Here is a 17205-nt window from a genome sequence, read left to right as displayed (position 1 = left end):
GAAATAAGGCAGAGTAATTGCAGTGTACTAAAATGGTTCTTAATCTGAGTTGCACTTTGGACTTCCCTGGAAAGCTTTCTAAAATTACAATGCCCAGGTCACACTCCAACTAATTAAATTCTAATCTGTAGAGGTAGGTTGTAGTCATTAATATCTTTCAAAACTTCTCAAGTGACTCCAGTGTACACCTAAGGTTTAGAATCATTGACCTAATAGAATCCAAAATTAAATAAATATTATTTACATTGTGATAAACACCATTAAAAGATGCATTAATAACTTGACAGTGTATGGCAGAATGTCTGTCTTAAAAATCACCACAACAGTGCCTTTAATTCCCTATGCTTTTCCAGAATCTTGTGATTGCCCATCAAGAGGTAGAATCTATATCCTCTGCCCTTGAACCTGGGTGAGCTTGGGGCTACTTGACCTAGTGGAGAATAGTAGACATCATGCCATGGGACTTTGACAGCTAGATCACAAGTATACTGTTTCATCCTGGCTGTCTTTTGGGATGCTTGCTTTTGAAGTCTACCCTCCATGCTATGAGGAAGTCCAGGGCACATGGAAAAGCCAGTGTTAGGCTTGTGGCTGATGGCCCCAGAAGGTTTCGGCCAACAACCAGTATCATGCACTTACACATGTAAGTGAGTGATCCTCAAATGGTTCTTGCTCCCAGCCTTCAAGTCTTCTAGCTGGGTCCTTAATTCACTGTAGAATAGAGATAAGTCCTCCTCACTGTACCTGCGATGAATTATTGGCACATACAATCCATTTCTTTAATGAGTAGTTATTTCTTACTACTAAGTTTTGAGGTCATTTGTTACACAGTTACAGTATCTTAGAATGTATACAGGGAGGCTTAACCTGGTTTCAAAAGTCATGAAAGTCTTCCCTAGGCAAGTAAAATTGAAGCCAAATGTGTAGAATGGATTGTAAACAAAAATATGTTAAAACTATAAACTTCTAGGAAAAAAAAACTGAAGAACTCTTTGCAGCCTTGGAATGAGCAAAAATTCTTAGCTTAAAAGGCATGAACCATAAAAAGAAAAATAGATGAATTAGCTAAATTAAAATTTGAAACATTTGCTCTGATAAGACTTAAAGGTCAAGCTTCAGTCTGGGAGAAAATATTTAATACATATATCTGACAGAGGTCTTATGTGGACTCAACAAAGTACTCTCACAACTTAATAAAAAGACAACCCAATTTTTTTTTAAACGGAAGGGGATAGTTGAAAGATTTGAGTAGGTAATTCACAAGAGAAGACATACAAATGCAAATAGGCAGATGAGAAAATATGTGGCATTGTTGATCAACAGAGAAATGCAAATTACAGCCACCCTGAAATACTACTACACACCCACTAGAAAATGGCCAGCATTAAAGATGAACAATGCCAAGTTTTGACAAGAATATGAAGGAGTTAAAACTTATATATACAGGTCTGATAGAAATCAAGAAATAAAACAACACATTAAAAAGCTGAGCTGAATTTAGTTTTTTAAGCTTATTTTCTAATCACATAGTGAACGGGATAGATTTTATGGAATTGGTGTAATTGAGTTAAATATTGTCCTTTCTCTTTTCTTTTTCAGTTAAAAGAGATGTTTCCAGGCTTTCGATTAGCACTTCCACCAAAACGCTGGTTTAGAAATAATTACAACGCTGATTTTTTAGAAGATAGACAATTAGGATTGCAAGCGTTTCTTCAAAATTTAGTAGCTCACAAGGACATTGCTAACTGGTATGTAACAAACTGAAATAAGAAATTATAAAAGCATTCTGACAACTGGCTTAAACTAAAGAATAAATCTAGGACCGTAGCTATTTAAGCATATAACATAGTGTCATTACTTGTCTTCTCTAATAAAATGCTTCATAAGATTTTCTTCCTTTCTTTCAATTAAGGATTTTATTTGGCATTTCATTTTTGTTAAAGCTTTTAAAAAGTCAGTAGAGTGAAAATTTCAGTGTACCATATACTCATAAACAATCCAACTGTAAATTTGATTTTAATTGCCATTTTTGCAGTCATGTAAACAGAATGGCTGACATATTAGCCAATTGTTGCTTAATATATCATGTAATTTTGAGACTAAGATCTTTTGTATTTCTCCAAAGCAATGCAAAAATATGAAAATTGTAAAGCTGGGTTGGTTTATCTAGAAATTAAAGTGAAAATGTGAAAAACAATTAAAAGGAAAAGGATCTAAATGAAATTTTTGCTTCTGGATATATTTATAAGAAAATTGCTTAATGACAATATCAGCTGGGTATCTCATTTGGGAACTTTTATCAGATAAATTAGAACTATTTTGAAAAAAGTAGGGAGTATTTATAATACAGTAGCATATTGTACATGTCTCTGTAACTGTCTTTATCAGTTTTTCCCCAAAAAGATGGAAAACAATTAAGAAAACCATTCTACCCCATTTCCTCAGTCTGTTTTTATGGAACCTTAAGTTATTCCTAAAACACCTACTATACATAAATATCTTTTTAATGTGTGCTGCCTAGGCTTAGTAGCTTTTTAAAACCCTACCTTATCCTTCATCTTCTTAATGGAAAACTACAAGCCACACCTTTCTTTATACTCCAGATTCATACACTTGTCTCCTTGACATCTCCCTCAGGTAACTCAAAACTTACCTCAAACCTAGAACTTAAAGGCATTGTCTCCAGACTGTCCTTTTCAGCAGCAGCATCTACCTGAAACATGCAAGTCATCCTTGACATTCCTCGTTACCCTTGCCTTCCTTTTCATTTGAGGTCACACTCAAGCTTGCCTACTTTTCTACATCCCTGCCATCACTCCAGTCCAAGTAGATGGCTCTGCCTTAGGCATTCCTACTGATTTTCCTCATACACTCTTATTTCTGTAGCCCATTAGAGCCATAGCAATCTTTTGTGACACAGTTTGATAAGTCTGGTCCCTGCCTGCCTTCATGTCATTCCAGCCTTGGGCTTTGTTATTCCTTCCCATTCTACATTCTTTTTACATCTGCCATATTAGTTTTTCTTTATCCACCAAAATCATTGTACCCTTTTGTCCCTCAAATATGCTATTTGCCTGAAAGGCAATATTTTACACTACCATCCCACCTAGCCCCTTGCCTGGCTAACTCCCATACATTCTTTAAATTTCAATGGAACTTCTCTCCTTTAGGTAACTGACCTTGGCCTACCCTTTTCCCATCACCACCAAACAGTAGGTCACTTCTTTTTCACAGTATTTGTACCGGCTTGTCTCCTCTGGTTTGAGAGTTAATCCCTAAGTCCTTGAGATAATATCTCCTGTACTTCTAGGTTGATACTAGTTATATGCCTGTTTTTAAGAGAATCTAGACAGTAATCACTTAAATGATCAATAGGTTTTAATTCTCTCTTGGACTCCCAGCTGAAAAAGACTATTTGGTACCGTTCAGTTCATAGTAATTTCTGTAATTATTTGATTGTATTTCTCCTACTAAATTGTGAGATATGTAAGTGCAGGTCACGTGACTGTTCACCATTCAGTGCCCAGTACTTATTATCACAGTGGTGACCCAGTCACCTCTCAATAAGTACTTGAATAAAGGATATCAAAATTCATGATTGTACTATTTATCAGAAAAAATTAAAGCAAACATGACAAACTTGGTGATCATGTGTCTAGGTACACTTGTGTTCCCCGTTTTTCTTTACGTTTTTGCATCTCAAAATAAAAAAGGAAAGGTTAGTTTTTAATTCAGGCACACTAAATAGAAATGAAAACCAACAAATTTTAAAATAACAAGGGAAGACTTTGAAGAAAATGTATTTTATACCATACAATAAAAGAAGACTTACAAATAAGTCAGCACATCCTTTCCCTGTTCTCTTGTCCATTATTCAGTAAACTTTTGTGTTGAAAATATTGTGATGACTTAAAATCAGATTTTTTTCTAGAGATGACTATATTTTTATCTAATCAAATATTAAATATGAACAACTTTAACTCATTTTGTGATTTTTTTTATTTTTAAGTAGTATTTTAGTTAAATATTCATATGTATCTTTTTTAAATTACAATAAATCTCAAGTTAAACATCACTAGGGACATTCAAGATGCTTCTAAACTGCTTACCACAAACATTGGTGGTGGTATTGCTCAATTCGTAAATAGGTATTCCAAGAAAAGAAGTGTGTCTTAAATAAGGTGGAGAAAGGTTTCATTTATTATTCTTAGACTGTAAACGATTCTAAGAAGTCTTAGATGAAAGAATCTAGTGTGCTTTGTATTTATTTGCCTATATAGTCATATATATCGTCAGATGTTTAGGGGATCCAGTGATATAATTTAAATTTAATTCAAAACAGAATATTTTAGGTTTGAGTACTTACTAACTCTTTATGGGTAATAGGTAGTATTTTTTATTTCACAGAATAAGGGATTTCTTAATAAATTATTATTTATCAAAAGTAGGGGGAAGGAAAGAAAGAGTTATTCATCAGTATCTTAAACATTTGCCCTGTATCGTGCTAACAGTATAAAAGAATCAAGGATATACTCACTGGCCTTAAAATTCATTCAAAGAAATTAGGCTTCTGTATGAACAAAATAAGGACTTTATGCATTGTTTTGCATGTTATAGGATCAGGTGTGTCCATCCTGTGGGCATGCAGCCCTGGACAGCCAGTGATGTGGCCTCACAAGATCATAAACTTTTAACATCATTATGTGATGTTTTAACAATATTTTTCATGACTCGATTGCATGTGCTGGAGCATGGACTACATAGGCGACAACAGACTAGGAGAAGGCGCAGTGCAGTACCAACCCTATCTCCTGCACCTGCCACATAGTTAAGTTGAAACTTGCATGTATGAGACATTACATGTGTTTGTTTAACTTGGCGATTAGAACACGGCCATTATGGATGATAATATTTCAGTCTACTACAAATACCATATATGTGTGTGCCTGTGAAGATGGGCATTTGTTATTAAGGAGATAAACTTGGGCAGCCAGAGCCTACAGTGTTGGACTAAGATTGCAGAGAATCCAAGATTATCAAGAAGTAAAGATCAATCATTAAAACTTGCCTACTTTTTTGTTTTGGAATTACAGTACTGTATATCACCTTATCATCAGTACTATAGATGATTCTCAACATGTCAGGGGCCGAATTACTGCAGATTCTGCTGTCAGTGTTACTATTCTGCTGCACCATGCAGCCAGGATTTTCACTCTCTGCAGTCTAAATTCAAGTAGTGGTTGGTTCATAAGATACTTCACTACACAAAAGCTAGATTGTATCTAAAATTCTAAAAGAATGGATGAAAATGGGGTGTTTTTTAATAATAGAAAAGGGAGGATGACAGTGATCTCAACACTTCATGAAAACATAAAACATCAATTAGTTGTACATTACCTGTTATGGTGCCTGTTAGTATCCTGTTACATTTAGAACAGCATTTTAAAAGTTGCTATCTTTATATGGTCAAATGTAATCATGGAATATTAACTATGTATTAATTATTCTTTCACTTTCCTTTCTGATATCCTTAGCACCTTATCACATAGTTCTTAGTTAACCTTCCTGAGAATTGGCTAAGAGCTTGCCATTACACAACTGTCAGCTTGCAGTATTTCAGCTGCTCTAGTTCTAACAATGCAGAAGTGCAAGAAAGTAAGAAGTGAAAGGACATTAAGGATTGTTAGTTTGACTGTTTCAAAAGAATATTGTTTCCAGATACATTTAGAAAATACCAAGTAAGAAAACAGATAAATGCATTTCAATATTCCCATGATAAAAGGATTTACTTAGATTTTATCTGGTCAGTGAATATTTATTTAGGGCTAACTGTATAAAGGATGTGACTATGCAAAGATGAATTAGACACTAATCAACTTTTCAAAAACCTGCATAAGATAGAAACATGCCCCAAACAGTGATAATGGATATAGCAGTAGATCTCTTTGAGAAAAAGAAATGACAGAAATTTTTTCTTGGGAGAATTAGAGAAAGCTTCATAGAGGATGACACCAGAGTTGAACTTTAAAGAAGTACAGTTGACCCTTGACTTACAAACTCAGTTAGTTCTTGAGGGCTAGTTGTAATTCTAGTTGGTCAGCTGAAGGCCCAGGCTCCTGTATGCAGCCTTCAAAGTCTTTCTCCTGTGTACAAGCAGATCTCAGTGTCCATAGAGAGACACTGGTCCAGGATTTCTCAATTAACCCCATATAGGAAAGAATGTTGTAATGTTCCTTCCAGAACTTTTTAAGGTTAAATCTGTATCTGAGACCATCTGGAAGCACAAGCAGCCAGCATTTGGGCCGTAACTCAAGACTTTGTTCATAAATTAAAACTAAAATTCCAGTCATAACCCAAATTGTACATATGTCAGGCCAGCCATAACTCAAGGGTCCACTGTAGTGATAATTGTATCACCAAAGAAAAACTTCCCAGATGAAAGATCAAAATACAGCAGCAGCAGCAAAGTAAATGCCCTGTATTGAAACAGCATGCAGCTCGGTTTGTCGAGGTGAATGATACGTAATAATAGTCTTATACTGCACAATCTGCCATAGTTAAAATGCAATTATTTGTTGTTTTATGCTTTATTTATTGCTCTAAAAACATTACATTATACAGCCCAGTAATGTTTTACTAGGCTATTATTTTTTTAAAATATTCCATATATATATTATTACCAATATTTTTCTTTTTTTAATTCTTTAAAATACAAGCTAAAGCAATGTATTTTCTATAATTACCATTCATCTATAAGGGCTTCTGTGCCACTGTTTTAAATCCCACATCTTCAAAAGCAAAAGTTCAGAATGGGTCTGGATTAGCAGCATTTAATGGTATAAAAAAAATGACTAGTATTCACTCATTTACATGAGGGAACAATTCAAAGAAATGAAAGTATTTACCCTTTAAAAATAAAAACTAATAGGGAATATGGCAGCCATCTTCACATATTTGAAGACTTTAATGGGAAGAAAGTTTCATTGAGTATATTTAGCTTTAAAATAGTTTACTATAGTGTGCCTGTGAATCACTTGGGGATCTTGTTAATATTGAGCTTATTCACTAGTTTTGGGATAAAGATTCTGAATTTCTATCGTTTCTAGGTGATATCAATACTTCTGGTCTTGGGACTTCATTTTTAATAGCAAAGCTAACAAATTATAACTAGCAGTATCAGTGAGAAGTTAAAGGAAGGCTCTGTCAGCTCAGATAAGAAAGAGGTGCCTGTCATTTCAACCTGTCCAATATAAAAATGGTGACCCTTTTTAAAAAGTGAGTTCCAATGGTATTAGAAAATTATTAAACAAAATACATTTGATTAAATAATGTAAATCTCCTTTATTGATAAAAATTTAGTCTATACTTTTTTAATAAGAATACTCAAAGGTAACTATTTTATACATTTAAACTTGACCTATCTTCTCACTGAAAATTTTATTGTATATGTCTGTAAGTTTTTGTATAATAAAATATTGAGAGAAGTTGGGTTAATTTTAATATTTTTATAAAATGAAAAAAATAACTCAAATATGCTATAGCTCATATAATGTCATCTCTTGAAAATCAACACATTGCTAAGGGTGGTTGAATGGTTTTTGCCACAGAATGTTAATTTGATAGAAGTTACATTTTGGACAATTATAAAATATGCAATAAAGCCAAATATTTTGTATTCAAATATATGTAAACTCTTACTGATGAAATAGAGTCTCAGAAACCTTATGTAAAACTTAAAATAATTTTAGACAAATTGTTTAGCTAATTTAATCCTGATTTTCAAAATGCCCTGATTTTCAAAATAAGGTATTGGGCTAGATGTTCTCTAAAAATCCTCTTTTAACTCCAAATTTCTGCTGTCTTCTTTTTGTTTTGCTTCTTTATGAATCTTTATATTTCTTGAAGACATAGCATCACCAGCAGAGTCTGACATTCTTTTAACTCTTAAGAGGGCTGCCCTGAGCCTACTTTTTGTAAAAGCTAAAATCTATCTTGTTTCATTATACTGCTGATATCAGTGAATCTGAAGTCATATTCTTAAAAGCTTCATACATTTCATTTCTAATTGCATTACTCTTAAAATTAATTGATTAATTGTTCAATTTTTATTCTGTGCTCTCCTGATTGATTTGGATATAGTCTGTACAGTCTAGTTATTTATCATCTACTTTTTAGTGGAGTAGATTGCTTGGTGAACAAAGAATATAGTAAAATAAGTTCTGTGAAAAGGATCTCTTCAAGAAGCCATGTAATTCATAGAATACCAAATACAGTAGAGGATAGAGAAAGGGATTTAGAAAAAGTTTTCATGAATAACTAATAGGCTGAGTCATGAAGAGTCAGAGTTAGCCAGATAGAGGTAGGGGATCTGGAAAATAGCAGCCAGCATAAGTAGAGGCATGGAAACATGAACCAGCACTGTATGCATAAGGGTGTGCTATTGCTGGAGTATCAAATAAGAAAAGTTCAAGAGCCTTTTGGCCTGCCATACCCCTGCCCCCAACACAGAGGAGCAGAGGCCCCCAGCACAGAACAGCTGAGCCTTTCAGGCTGCCATACCACTGTCCCCAGCACAGAGGAGCAGAGCCCCACCCAGCACCGAGGAGGTGAGCCTTTTGCCCTGCTGTACCACCACCCCCAGTGCAGAAGAGGAGAGGCCCCCTGCGCCAAGCAGCTGAGCCTTTTGGCCTGCTGTACCACCACCCCCAGCACAGAAGAGGAGAGGCCCCCTGCGCCAAGCAGCTGAGCCTTTTGGCCTGCTGTACCACCACCCCCAGCGCAGAAGAGGAGAGGCCCCCTGCACCAAGCAGCTGAGCCTTTTGGGCTGCTGTACCATCACCCCCAGCTCAGAGGAGCAGAGGCCCCCAGCACCAAGAATCTGAGCCCTGCCCAGCACAGAGGAGGTGAGCTGCGCAGGCACCAGCAGCACACACACCCACCCCCCAGCTCATCCCACCCCACAATGAAATGAGAAGACACATAAACATGTCTCAAAATCAGACTTCCAGATCACCTAAAGCAACCCCAAGGGGAAACAAGATGGAGCAATCTGATGCTCAACCACCTGGACTCCCTGAACATTTCATTTAGCAACGAAAGAGGATCTGGTAAAAATGAAAACAGAAATAATTTCTCAGATAACAGCAGAGATTGTGCCCGTAGTTCAAGACATGCTTAATAAATCTAGAGCACACATAGATTAAAAAAAAAAAAAAGAGCTGTGGAACATGATGGAATCCCAACATAGGAAATAAATGGAATCCATAAAACAGATGCAAACATTTCCAGGAGACTAAAAAACTCCATTGAAAGTTTATGCAGCAGACTGAACCAATGTGAGGACAGCATTTCAGATATAGAAGATAGATTGCAATTAGTGACCAGGAAAAGAAAACTTTCTTTAAAATAGTAAGGGACTGCAAGAAATCAATCCAGCAGCTGCTAGATGATACAAAGAAGAATAACATAAGACTGATTGGACTCAATGAAGAAACAGGAGAGAGTGCAGATGACAAAAACTTCACAGAAGTGATGGCAGAAAACTTCCCAAACATGGAAAAATAACTTAACATACAGATAAGTGAGGCATATAGGACTCCCATTAGCCTTGATCAAAAAAAAGTCTACACATAGACATATAATAGTTAAGATTCCAGCAACCCAAAAGAAGAAGAAAATTCTGCAAGCAGTTAGACAAATCACATACAAAGTAAAGCCCATCAGAATCACAGCAAACTTTTCAACACAAACCCTCAAGGCAAGAAGAACTTGGAGTGACATATTTCAAGCCCTAAAGGAAAACAGCCTCCAAGCCAGATTGACGTACCCTGCAAAACTACCTTTCAAAATTGATAGAGAAATAAGAGACTTTCATGACAAAGAGCACCTTGGGAACTTCATGAATACCAAATCAGCAGTACAAAATATTTTAGACATTATTCTAGGAAAAGACAATGAGGGTCACAACCCCAGGAAGCCCGGCAGAATGAATCCATCAGACACGATAAGTTAAACACAAAGGGGAAGAATCCAACAAAAAGTAAAGGTCATGACAAGGATAAGTCACTATGGATCAGTTATAACCATCAATGTTAATGGTCTCAATCCACCAGTCAAAAGAAATAGACTGGCAGAATGGGTCAAGAAGCAAGATCCAACAATATGCTGCATACAAGAAACACACTTAATTCAAAAACTCATGAGACTGAAAGTTAAACAGTGGAAAACAATACTCCATGCAACAGGAACCCGAGTAAAAACAGGAGTACCTATCCTTTTTGCAGATCAAGTGGATTTCAATCCAACACTGATTAAGAGAGACAAGGACACTACATCTTTGTAAAGGGAACAATCCAAGAGGAAGAGATAACAATCATTAATATATATGCACCAAACACTAGTACACCCAGCTGTACAAAACAAATATTAATGGACATGAAAAATCAAATAAGCACTAATACAATAGTAGTAGGGAACCTTAATACCCCACTGTCACAAATAGATCAACTAGAGAAAAAATAAACAACAAAATACTAGAACTCAATCAAACTCTTGGACAAATGAACTTAAAAGATGTTTATAGAATGTTCCATCCCACAAAATCAGAATACACATTCTTTTCAGCTGCACATGGGTCATTCTCCAAAACAGACCACATACTCACTCATAAAACATGTTTAAGTGCAAAGGAATTGAAGTTATCCCCTGTATATTATGAGACTATAGTATAATGAAATTGAGCATCAATAGCAAAAGAAATGGCAGGGCTGGGGATTTAGCTCAGTGGTTTCGCCACCTGCTGTGCGAGCGCAAGGACCTGAGTTCTATCCCCGGTACCAAAAAAAAAAAAGGGGCAAAAATTTCATAAACACATGGAAATTGAACAACACACTTCTGAGTAAACTGGTGGGTCACAGAGGAAATTGAAGAAATCAGACAGTTCCTACAATTAAGTGACAATGACAATACAACATATTGGAATCTATGGAAAACAGCAGTCTTATGAGGGAAATTCATAGCAGTGAATATTCATATTAGGTAAACAGAGCAAGCCCAATTAACCTGATGCTGAACCTCAAGCTTCTAGAAAAAGAAGAGCAGGACAAACCCAAAACTCATACAAGGGAGGACATTATAAAGATCAGAGCAGAAATCAATGCAGTGGAGACTAAGAGAACGAAACAAAAAATCAATGAAGCCAATAGTTGCTTATTCGAAATAATAAACAAAGTTGACAAACCCTTAGCCAACCTTATCAGAAAAAAGAAAGAAAAGGCCCAAATCTATGCAGTTAGGAATGAAAAGGATGAAATTGCCATGGACCCAGCAGAAATCCAGAGGATCATCAATACATACTTCGAGACCCTATACTCCAATAAGCTGCAAAAAACACAGAAGAAATGAACAGATTCCTAGATGCGTATGAATTACCAAAGTTGAACAAAGAAGACCTAAAAATTCTAAACAACCAATATCAATCAATAAAATTGAAAATGTAATTAAAAATTTACCAACTAAGAAAAGCCCGGGTCCTGATGGCTTCACCACTGAATTCAAGACATTTAAAGAGTAAATACTTCCACTACTATTTAAACTCTTCAATGAAATTGAAAAGGAAGCAATACTCCGGAATTTATTCCTGGAAACAAGCATCACCTTGATCCCAAAAGGAGAGAAAGACCCAACTGAAAAACAACTATAGGCCAATCTCACTAATGAACACAGATGCAAAAATCCTTACTAAGATACTGTCAAATAGAATGCAGAAGGTCATCAAAAAGATCATACACCCTAACCAAGTGGGATTCATCCCAGGGATGCAGGGATGGTTCAACATATGCAAATCAATTAATGTAATACACTACATCAATAGAGCCAAGGACAAAAACCATATGATCATCTCAATAGATGCAGAAGAAGCATTTGACAAAATCCAACATGCATTTATGATAAAAACCCTACAAAAAATTGGAATAGAGGGTCTCCACCTCAATCTGATAAAAGTCATCTATGAAAAACCAGCCAATATCATACTAAATGGTCAAAAACTGAAATCCTTCACACTAAAATCAGGATCAAGACAAGGATGTCCACTATCACCACTCCTGTTCAACATAGTTTTGGAAACATTAATCACAGCAATTAAACGAGAAAGAAATAAAAGGACTAAAGATAGGAAATGAAGTCAAATTGTCATTATTTGCAGATGACATGATACTCTATATAGAAGACCCTAAGAACTCCACCAAAAGTCTTCTAGACTTAATAACCAAATTCAGTCAAGTAGCTGGTTACAAGGTCAACACACAAAAATCAATAGTTTTCCTCTACACAAACCATAGACTCACTGAGACAGAAATAGGGAAACAATTCCTTGCACAATAGCATCCAAGAAACGAAATACCTAGGAATCAACCTAACAAAAGAAATCAAAGACCTCTTCTCTGGTAACTATAGCAGTCTGAAAAGAGAGATTGAAGATGTTATCAGAAAATGGAAAGACATCCCTTGCTTCTGGGTAGGAAGAATCAACATAGTGGAAATGGCCATACTTCCAAAACTGTTGTATAGATTTAATGCAATCCTAATTGAAATCCCAGCAGCATACTTCACAGACCTTGAGAAAATAATCCAAAAATTCATTTGGAACAAGAGGAGGCCTAGAATAGCAAAAGCAATTCTAGGCAACAGATATGGCAGGGGGTATCACAATCCCCAACTTGAAACTATACTACAAAGCTTCTGTGATAGAAACAGTATGGTACTGGCAAAGAAACAGACCTGAGGACCAGTGGAACAGATTAGAAGATGCAGAAACAACCCCAGACACACTCAGCCACCTCATCTTCGACAAGGGAGCCAAACACCCTCACTGGAGGAAAGATAGCCTGTTTATTATATGGTGCTGTAAAAAATGGGTTTCAACTTGACGAAGATTAAAACTAGAATTTTATCTCTTTTTTTTATTTTTTGGTTAAATTCTTTTATTGGTACTTTGTAGGTATACAACACAATTACATTTCTCATTGGGAATTGTACCTTTACATAATACATCTTGGTTCTTATTTTTTCCCCATTCCTAGCCCTCCCTTCACCCCCTCCACCCTTCCCTATTTACAAAGACTTTATTTCCATTTTTTCCATTTCTCATCATTTTTCCTTTCCCTTCTTTCCTTTCCCCAGCCCCTCCCACTACCCCTACCCCTTTGGACCTTTTCTTCCTATTTTACATTATCGACTATTCCTTCTAATCATTGGTACATTTTAGGTATACAAAATAATGACATTCATCATTGGAAATTTGCAACTTTACATAGTCTTTCTTGGTTCTTATTTTTCACCCTTGCGCAGCCCTCCCTTCAACCCCTCCATTCCTCCCTATTTACAAAGATTTTGTTCCTATTTTTCCTTTTTCTCATATTAATCCCTTTCCCTTCTATCCTTTCCCCTACCCCTCCCACTTCCTTCCCCTTTGAAGAACTTTATCTCTCACCATGCACTAAACTAAAATCGAAACGGATTAAAGATCTAAATATTAAAACAGAAACTCTGAACCAGCTGGAACAGAGGTTAGGTAGAGGTCTTGAAGACATTGGTATAGGAAAAGATTTTATGAACAAAACCTCAGTTGCCCATGAACTAGCACAAACAATCAACAAGTGGGATCTCTTCTTATTAAAAAGCTTCTGCACAGCAAGATAAACCACCAGCAGTGTGAAGAGACAACCCACAATGTGGGAAAAAATTTTCACCTGGTGTTCCTCAGACAAAGGTCTACTATCTGGAATCTATAAAGAACTTAAAAGAATCAGACCTGCCAAATTTAAAGACCCAATCCAAAAATGGGCATCTGAAGTAGACATTTCTCAGACAAAGAAGTAGAAATAGCAAACATGAAGAAATGTTCAACATCACTGATCAATCGCTGCATGCTGATGAAAACAGCATTGAGATTCCACCTCATCCAAGGAAGAATGGCTATCGTCATGAAATCAACCAATAACAAATGCTGGCAGGGCTGTGGGGAAAGAGGAACCCTGCTCCACTGCTGATGGGCGTGTCGACTGGTGCAACCACTGTGGAAATCAGTATGGAGATACTTCAAAGAACTAGACCTGGAAGTCCCATTTGACCCAGCTATTCCCCTGCTGGGTATCTTCCCCAAAGAATTAAAAGAATCATACCACAGTGATATATGTGCACCCATGTTCATAGCAGCACAGTTTGTTATAGCTAAAACTTGGAAGCAGCCTAGTTGCCCATCAGCTGGAGACCAGATAAAGAAAAATGTGGGTTTTTAATAAAATGGAGTACTAAGCCATAGAAAATGAGAAATTAGAAACATTTTTAGCTAAATGGATGCATATTGTGGCGATACTCTTAAGTGAAATAAGTAGAACACACGTGTAAATACCAAATAGTTTCTCTAGTGTGAGAAACTGAAAGTGTAAATAAGGACTAAAAGGTATAATAGATAATGTGAAATAGGAAGAAAAGGGGCAAAGGGGAAGGGGAAGTGGGAGGGGTAGTGGAAAGGAAAGAAGGGAATGAAATTAATATGAGAAAATGGAAAAATGGAAACAAAGTCTTTGTAAATAGAGAGGGATGGAGGGGTTGAAGGGAGGGCAGGGGAACGGAGAAAAATAAGAACCAAGAGATTATGTAAAGGTGCAGATTTCCAATGATGAATGTCATATTGTATACCTCAAATGTACCAATAAAATTAATTTTTTATAAAGGATTTTAAACTTGAGTCAGGCAGGTTCTTTATGCCAAGTCCAGGAGTTTGGCTCTGTTTCCTCTTGCTAGAGGAGGCATAGGTGAAATTTTAAGATATTCTGGATTAGAGGGATAAAACTGATGTTTAGCAACACTAGTGGGCTAAAATTACCTAGGTGAATGATGATCAAGGGTTAAAGTAGGCCTCTGCTGCCCAGCTTTCCATCTGCCATAGGAAACTGGTCATGAGCCCTTCTGCCTCACCCGCACCCACCCATCTCATGCACCGCCCCCCTCTGTTAACAGCCTTGATCCCTGGGTCCTTAGCCTCAAGGTTACATTCAAAGTCTTCTTATTTTCTTTAACTAGTGGAGAGTACCAAGAAGCAGTATTATCCAATATAACATTTCTATCTAAAATCCCTCTAATGTTTTTATGCAATGACTTTTGTGCTCTATTTGGTTTTGACAGAATTGATATCTAATATTTTTATTTCATGTGTAATTGACCTTTTAATGCATTGTAGGTCTTAAGTCTTGGCTTTTTTTTCTTTTAAATTACGCACTTCAAAATACATCTAGCCACTAAATTGCTGGTCTTTTAAAAAAAATTGTGCGGTGTAAATACCTGTGTATGAAAGAAAAGAAAAACAACAGTAAATATAAAGTGAAAGCTCAGTAGATGGAACTAGTTTATTAGGATCATAACTTGAAAATACAGTTTTTCCAAAGAATATTTTTTCTCAAAAGCAAGGAGTTGAATTATAGTGCAACTTTGCTGTAAAAATAAATACAATACTAAAATATACCATCTGTGGTCTCATTTATCTTTGAGCAGTTTAAGTCAGTGATTGACCTCAATTTCAAGAAACAGTTTTCTCAGACATACTAAAAAGTTACTCCAAGTAATAAAAGGAATAAAGTAATACTGTATCTTCCCTTGCCTTTTTTATTCCAGATTGTTGAATTTTTCATCTGAGAAAAAAATATACATACGATCCTGGTGTTTTTGTTGTCCACCGTCATAGTCAAATAGAAGCAGAGTTTAGGGGCTATATTCAGCTTCTCAGTGAACAACTTGAAAAAAAATAAGGCTTTAAAAACATGATTTCCATTTAAGCCATATATCATTTAATAATGTAGACCTTTCGGTGTTTATTATTAGAATTCACTTAATTTGTTTATAAATCATGCATTAATAATATATAGAAAATTACTGAGCAGAACCATGGCACACATAAACCATCAATAAATATTTATTGAAGCTAATTAAAGTTTTCTAGTCAATGATTCCCAAGCAGCAGTTAGGGCTTCCTTTCCTAGGGGGAAAAATGTATTGGAATTTCTGTGTTTTCTCAGACCCCACCATTTCTCAGAGATTTTTGTTTGGCCTGTTCTCCTTGGATAGGAATTTAGTGTAAGTGTGTGGACTTCTGTACCCCCTGAGTTCTGCTGAAGCAGAAGAAACATAGTGAACCACTGAAAAGTGTTCTATAAAATAAAATTGTAGCCAGTTTCAAATTTTGTTCTTAAGCTGAAGTAGGGCATGCAGTATAACCTGGGAACTAATATATTGGAAAAAAAACTCAAAGAATGTGCTAAATTTTATTTTAAGAACTCTCATAAGCCATAGATCATAAAAGAAAAAAAATAGAGATGGAGAATGAAATAGAAGAACCACTTACAAAAAAAAAGAAAACGATTCCTTCAGCAGGGTACTCTGTCAGCATCACTGTTGATTTTGGCTAAATTTCTACTATAAACTAAAGATACTAAAAAGGATATACACTCCTTCGCACACTTTTCCCTTCCTAGCTACAATAGTCTAAGTGGTGAACATAAAAAATGTCATTAAAGTAGGGGAAACCTGTAAGAAAATATTTCGCATTGGTTGTTATATACTGAAAGTATTAAACAAGGCCTTTCCATATGCTTCTTAGCATTTTGCTTTCCATTTTAAATGCTGTTCTTTTAGTGTTTCATCCATACTTTTTTTCCTGAAAGCCAAGATCAATTCATTTCCTATGGCTCATTTTTATTTAATAGGTGGGTGGAATTATATCTGTAGAAGGTGACTATATATGGTCTTCTGTTAAACGAATTGCAGTATCCTAAAGGCCATGTGTGATTAAAGAGGTATATAGACAATTTGAGTGTGTTTAGAGAGAAATGGCCTACATGGAAAAGAATATAAATGAACCGAAACATAAAAGAATTTAAAGATAGAAAAGGCCACGTTTAGACTCAGAAGACAGATTAAAGTTTAGCTATGTCACTTGTTCTTTGAGATATTAAGCAAGTTATTTTACCTCTGTGAAATCTGATATCATTTATAAAATGAAGATATAATTCCTATCCTAACTTCTCATGATTGTTGTGAAAATTAAATAAAATAAGGTATGTGAAAGTCCTGAGTGTGCAATGTACTTGGAAAATATTAGTGTATTACTATTGATTCTTAAAAATACAAGGGTACAGGAAATAGCCT

The 17205-nt window shown here is 35.7% G+C and overlaps 1 protein-coding gene across 3 annotated transcripts in view; it reads left to right on the top strand.

Moving 5' to 3' along the window:
- Positions 1–17205, top strand: part of Snx16 (sorting nexin 16) — a 45874-nt gene that overhangs the window by 16401 nt on the left and 12268 nt on the right. For all 3 annotated transcript variants that reach the window (XM_004841994.3, XM_004841993.4, XM_004841992.3), the window contains one exon: positions 1600–1748. In XM_004841994.3, coding sequence (XP_004842051.1) covers positions 1600–1748 — 149 coding nt within the window. The remainder of the gene's footprint in view (positions 1–1599; positions 1749–17205) is intronic.

This window comes from Heterocephalus glaber, unplaced genomic scaffold (assembly GCF_053883595.1).
Source record: "Heterocephalus glaber isolate CG9 unplaced genomic scaffold, H.glaber_assembly_v1.0 deba00001553, whole genome shotgun sequence".
NCBI lineage: Eukaryota > Metazoa > Chordata > Mammalia > Rodentia > Bathyergidae > Heterocephalus > Heterocephalus glaber.
The sequence above is the reverse complement of the archived record's forward strand: the minus strand, read 5'-3'. Positions and strand labels throughout refer to the sequence as shown.